The sequence below is a fragment of the Oncorhynchus tshawytscha genome, linkage group LG01 (assembly GCF_018296145.1).
Source record: "Oncorhynchus tshawytscha isolate Ot180627B linkage group LG01, Otsh_v2.0, whole genome shotgun sequence".
Classification (NCBI taxonomy): Eukaryota; Metazoa; Chordata; class Actinopteri; order Salmoniformes; family Salmonidae; genus Oncorhynchus; species Oncorhynchus tshawytscha.
Genome location: NC_056429.1, coordinates 18,181,311 through 18,187,520, shown reverse-complemented (window position 1 = coordinate 18,187,520; position 6,210 = coordinate 18,181,311). Strand labels below are relative to the sequence as shown.

The 6,210-nt window shown below is 44.0% G+C and overlaps 1 protein-coding gene across 1 annotated transcript; it reads left to right on the top strand.

Annotated features, from left to right (window-relative positions):
• Nucleotides 1-3,165: 3,165 nt before the first annotated feature.
• On the top strand, nt 3,166-5,456 carry LOC112267513 (relaxin-3 receptor 1-like). The gene has a single exon (XM_024372736.2). The coding sequence runs from the start codon at nt 3,439-3,441 to the stop codon at nt 4,642-4,644; it is 1,206 nt and encodes a 401-aa protein (XP_024228504.1). The 5' UTR covers nt 3,166-3,438; the 3' UTR covers nt 4,645-5,456.
• Nucleotides 5,457-6,210: the final 754 nt, after the last annotated feature.

Genomic DNA, 6,210 nt, shown 5'->3' with positions numbered 1-6,210 from the left:
TGGTGGAGTAAAATTTCATTGCCTCCATCAGGAAAGGGACAACAGAAAGAAACGTTCCATTTGTGATTTCATGCCAAGTTGTGGTTCTGTTCACTTCTGTTTGAGGTGTATGGTATGATTCAACAAATATTACAGATGCAAAAAGGTATATAAGATAGCAAGCTAATCACTGAATGGACGGTCCGAGATATGCAATAAAGAGATTAAAGTCTACAGGTTTATCGAACTTCACAGGTGCGCTCATCTTGGTGTTTGATAGGATTAACCTGTGCCGTGGCCTTAGTGTCTATGTGATGTTACAGCTTGACTATCCTCTGTCTACAGACATAATGCTTTACAAAATGTCAATATCTGGCCATCTGTGCTATACTATAGGCTGTGCAAATGCCAAACACTAGCTACTGGCTCTCTCTTCCCAGAAGTTCCTACCTTGGGATCTGACATGAAACATGTCCTAATTAGCTTTCGACAGGATAATAACATCCATTTTAGTTTCATTCATTTGAATTGATACATTTGACAATAGCATACTGACTCTGCAAGGCTCACTAGAAGGCGGACTCAGAAAAAAGTGACTATTGCTGTGCCATAATATTCAGAGAATATCCAAGAACAGCACTTTAAAGCAATGCCAACCCCACTGTGAATCACTACGACCTGTGTCTAACCCAGGCAGCAGCACACAAGATAAACACCATGCTTTACTGACCGTCTCTAGGACACACACCACTCTAGTTCACAAACCACTCTAGGTCACATACCACTCTAGGTCCACCTTACTAGAGGCCACACGCCACTCTAGGTCACACACCACTCTAGGTCATACACCAGTGTAGATCACACCACACAACTGGCATTTCTCCAGTACTGTAAAAAGAAACATTCTAGAAAGGAAGCGATCAGCGCCATTGTTAATCATAATGTGTTTGGGAAACCCCGTTCCAGACGACTTTTATCATGGAAGATTTGAATATGTTTGATTGCTCTGTATCCCCCCATTGGAATACTCATTATTTACAAGTAATTGATTAGTTTCTCATAGACAAGCTCTCTTCTGACCCTGTTGCTTCGGCTTCAACCATGCTGTGCCGGAAAGATGGTCCTAATTTTACTTTGGCTGCCTTTAACAGTCTAGATCCTCTTAAGGTTTCTTCCTATAGCCAGGAGTTTGTTTAAACTGTTACAAACACAATGGTTACTTCACTGAATAGATTATTGATAAAATATTGGATATTTAACAGTCTACTGGTTGTCATTGGTTGTATATCTATCAGCTTTTAGTTGAAAAAATTAAAATTAAATCACTTATTTATTCTCAGAATGCATCCACAGTTTCACTCATGATGACCACTTTCATCTCTACCTTCTGAAACATCCTGGTCTCAGAGCATTGCGTATTATTCTGTACGTAAATCTGAGACACTCCATTTAGTATAATACAATATGTTATGTTTCTTATGGTATGTATTAATTTGTGGATGTCCATCATCCATTTCGTACGATATGTTACGAATTTGCTAAACGTACAATATGCTACAAATTAGCAAAACGTACAATATGTTAAGAATATCCTAAATGAATGATTTGTTATGAATTGCAATTTATTGTGGCTAACATTAGCTAAGTGGCTAACGTTAGCTAGGCTAGGGGTTAGGGGTTAGGGCTAAGTTTAGGAGTTAGGTTAAAGGGTTAGGGTTAGATAAAAGGGTTAAGGTTAGCGTTAGGGGAAGGGTTAGATAACTTGTTAAGTAGTTGCAAAGTAGCTAAAAAGTAGTAAGTAGTTGAAAAGTTGATAATTAGCTCAAATGCTAAAGTTGGCCGTGATGAAATTCAAACATGCAACCTTTGGGTTGCCAGATGTTTGCATTATACGCCCATCCACCCTGACCAACCACCCTCCTTTCATTTTTGCCTTAAGTAACCTTCTGTCTTTATGTAACCATGTCAAAAGTAACATATCATACTCATTTGAGAAACTGGATTTACATGTATTCTCTTACGTTTAGTCTATGAGACCTGTCTGAAACCACTGGGGAGAATCTGCCAAGATGCCCCAGGAAAACATTTCAGATGAAATAATATGACAGCTTTATCCTTCTAAACACCTGCTATTAATCCCTAGTCCCATGACTGTCTGATTTCTAAGTGTAACGAAAGTGGTTAAGCGAACCATGCTCATGTGCCATGAGACCTGAAAACTTGTGTTAGCTCCCCAAGCTAATGTAATGCCTAGGCTTTAGGTCAGCAGGCTAATACAGTCTTGTGGCACACAGACGACCTGGGTTAAAACCCAGTCAATCACATTCGTGCCAAGACTCGGTCAATTGATGCCTATCAGCTGCAAGGGTTGTTGTGGATAGGGGGTTAAAGAACAGGTCATTCTGTAAAAGCATGCTCTTTTGATGATTAACCTTGCCTGAGAGTTAAAGAATTTAGTCAGTTGGAAACAATATTGGTATTTTTGCTGTTGCTGCCCTTTGTAAAACAACTATAAAGAGCTGGTAATTTTTTTTTTTTTAATTGGTTATATCTGTTAATTTTCCAATTGTCCAATTTGATTCCAATTTGATTTGTAATGGGGCGGCAGGGTAGCCTAGTGGTTAGAGCGTTGGACTAGTAACTGGAAGGTTGCGAGTTCAAACTCCCGAGCTGACAAAGTACAAATCTGTCGTTCTGCCCCTGAACAGGCAGTTAACCCACTGTTCCTAGGCCGTCATTGAAAATAAGAATTTGTTCTTAACTGACTTGCCTAGTAAAATAAAGGTAAAAAAAACTTGAGCAGTAGGCTAACGGTGTGCCGCCTATTTTCTCTCCCCATACTCTCTGTTCCAACACATTTCAAGCGCTGAGAAAAAGAGAAGTAGAAGTTAAAATACCTTGAGTCAAGGCTGATTTTATTCTGAGGCAGTTCAGGTGAATAAATGTGTTGTTTGTTTGGTTTAATCCCAAATTAATTCAATAACGCCACGGAGCTCACCCCATGACTCATTTACTCACACCAACCAAATTGAAGACACACAGCAAACAAGATTTAAATTCAAATGTCAGAACGTATTGAGATGTATTTATGATGAATTGCAGGACGACCATGGCATTATCTGGGTTGTTTCTAACGGAGACAGGCGAGAAGCTGTGGTGGTGATTACGAGCCTGAACCTTGCGCGCGCCTGCGGAATCTATAAAAGAATGAGAAGTGCTTCCACCGAGCTCAGTGAAGTGAATGAGAGACGATAGGTGTTGCAGAGGACAGACCTATACAGTGGAGAACAACTTGGATTTAGCAAAAAGACAGCTCCACAGAGAAAATGAATAGGACAGGTACGTTCTAAGTAACAATTAGGTTGCTTTTTCCCCCCTCATCATGAATGTGGCATCTCCTACCAATTTCTACTCCTGAGCATAAGAGGTCTCCAACATGCCATGCTGAGTGATTTGTGAATGAATAAGTTAGCCATGCAACCAAATGACAGTGCGCAGACCCTGGTACCAGAGGTGTGTGAGCAAGTACTGGAGGATAATGCAGGACTGGGTTACGGTGGCTCTACTGGCAACCTGTCGCTGCGCTGCTGGCTACACTTCTTAAGCAAGGAATCTATACTGGAGCTACAGGGAGATGGTTCCAGCATCACAGTGCGTGTAATGATAGCTCTGGTGTACTCTGTTGTGTGTGCACTGGGGCTAGTGGGGAACTCTCTGGCACTCTACCTGCTTCACTCACGCCACAGTCAGACGCAGTCCTCAATCAACTGCTTTGTAATGGGCTTGGCTCTCACCGACCTGCAGTTTGTTCTCACGCTCCCCTTTTGGGCTATTGACACGGCTCTGGACTTCCGCTGGCCCTTCGGCAAAGTAATGTGTAAGATCATCAGCTCCGTGACCATCATGAACATGTACGCCAGTGTCTTCTTCCTGACTGCCATGAGTGTGGCGCGATACTACGCAGTGACCTCAGCCCTCAAGATGCACAGCAGGCGGACGGCGGCAGCCAGCGCCAAGTGGATCAGCCTGGGCATCTGGGTAGTGTCGCTGCTAGCCACCCTGCCCCACGCAATCTACTCCACCAGTGCCCAGCTATACGACGAGGAACTGTGTTTGGTGCGATTCCCTGAGTCAGGCAGCTGGGACCCTCAGCTGCTCCTGGGGCTGTACCAGCTACAGAAAGTACTGCTGGGCTTTGTTATTCCCTTGGTGGTCATCACTGTGTGCTATCTGCTGCTGCTGCGCTTTGTGCTGAGCCAACGCATTAGTGGAGCGGCCAGCTCAGAGGGCTCGGAAGGCCGCCACAAGCGCCGGTCCAAAGTAACCAAGTCGGTGGCTATCGTGGTTCTGTCCTTTTTCTTGTGCTGGCTGCCCAACCAGGCGCTGACGCTGTGGGGCGCGCTGATTAAGTTTGACCTGGTGCACTTCAGCAATGCATATTACAACGTCCAGAACTACACCTTCCCGCTGACTGTGTGTCTGGCTCACACCAACAGCTGCCTCAACCCTGTGCTCTACTGCATAATCCGCCGTGAGTACCGCGCGGGCCTCAAAGAGCTGCTGCACGCCACACCCTCCTTCAGGAGCCTGGCCAACCTGCTACCCCGCAAGGCCAAGGTGGCAGAGGCTCCCCCTGTCATGACGCTGGTCCAGATGGATGTCTAAAGGTGGGCGTCTCAGCGTCTCTAGTAGACAATGGGCAACAACAAGGAATGCACTCAGCTCTCCAAAATACCAGTTTCATGGAATTTGATTGTTGTAGTTGATGGAGCAGCATCACAAGGCAAGCCCATTGGGATGTGTGCGGTGGAAATTAAATAATAATGACATACTATACTGTTTAATTAGTCATACTATGCTGTTTTACTTGGATAATTGTCTGTTGTTATATGTTAGTATTTTGCTGATACAGGTTCGTCTTGTGTGACATAGTCATGGGTCAGGGCCTACAGATAAGTGCCATTTGGGTGTGACTGTAGTATGTGGCATCCTGTTTTAACAATCTAGAGGAACTTAGATGTGTGGAAACATGCAGGATGCATTGTTCTTTTTCTATAAGAGGAGAGAGACAACTCTTTTCGTTGAGCTTTCCTAACGTTGCACTGTTGAGTGGTAGTTATTGATTGCTTCATTTTTGCAAATCTTATAAATAGTTGTTTTGAAGATGTGTGCCCCAGTTTTCTCCCCCTACTCTGATTCTCTTTGCCAGATGTGCTTCTCCTCTCTCTTCCGCTGCTTCTCTGCTAGCTAGAGATACATTTAGCAAGCTAACGTTAGATAGCTATCATGATGGTAGCTCGGCTACATAAGGTTACATAACATTCAGATATGTCGCGGGGCAGTCATTGAACTTTATTTCCCGAACTCACATCTTCTTTGTCACTAGAAGCCAACTCCTCGAACATACACTATATAAACAAAAGTATGTGGACACCCCGTCAAATTAATGGATTTGGCTATTTCAGCCACAACCGTTGCTGACAGGTGTATAAAATCGAGCACACAGCCATGCAATCTCCATAGACAAACATTGGCAGTAGACTGGCCTTACTGAAGAGCTCAGTGATTTTCAATGTGGCACCATCATAGGATGCCACCTTTCCAACAAGTCAGCTCGTCAAATGTATGCCCTGCTAAAGCTGCCCCGGTCAACTGTAAGTGCTGTTATTGTGAAGGGTAAAAGTCTAAGAGCAACAACAGCTCAGCCGGAAAGTGGTAGGCCACACAAGCTCACAGAACAGAACCGTTGAGTGCTGAAGCACGTAGCGCATAAAAATCATCTGTCCTCGGTTGCAACACTCACTACCGATTTCCAAACTATTTCAGCACAAGAACTGTTTGTCGGGAGCTTCATGAAATGGGTTTCCATGGCCGAGCAGCATGTTGAATGCCAAGTGTCGACTGGAGTGGTGTAAAGCTTGCCACCATTGGACTTTGGGGCAGTAGAAATGCATTCTCTGGATTGATGAATCATGCTTCACCATCTGGCAGTCCGACGGACCAATCTGGGTTTGGCGGATGCCAGGAGAATGCTACCTGCCCAATGCATATTGCCAACTGTAAAGTTTGGTGGAGGAGAAATAATGGTCTGGGGCTGTTTTTCATGGTTTGGGCTAGGCCCCTTAGTTTCAGTGAAGGGAAATCTTAATGCTACAGTATACAATGACATTCTAGACATTTGTGTGCTTCAAACATTTTGAGGAAGGCACTTTACTGTTTCAGCATGACAAT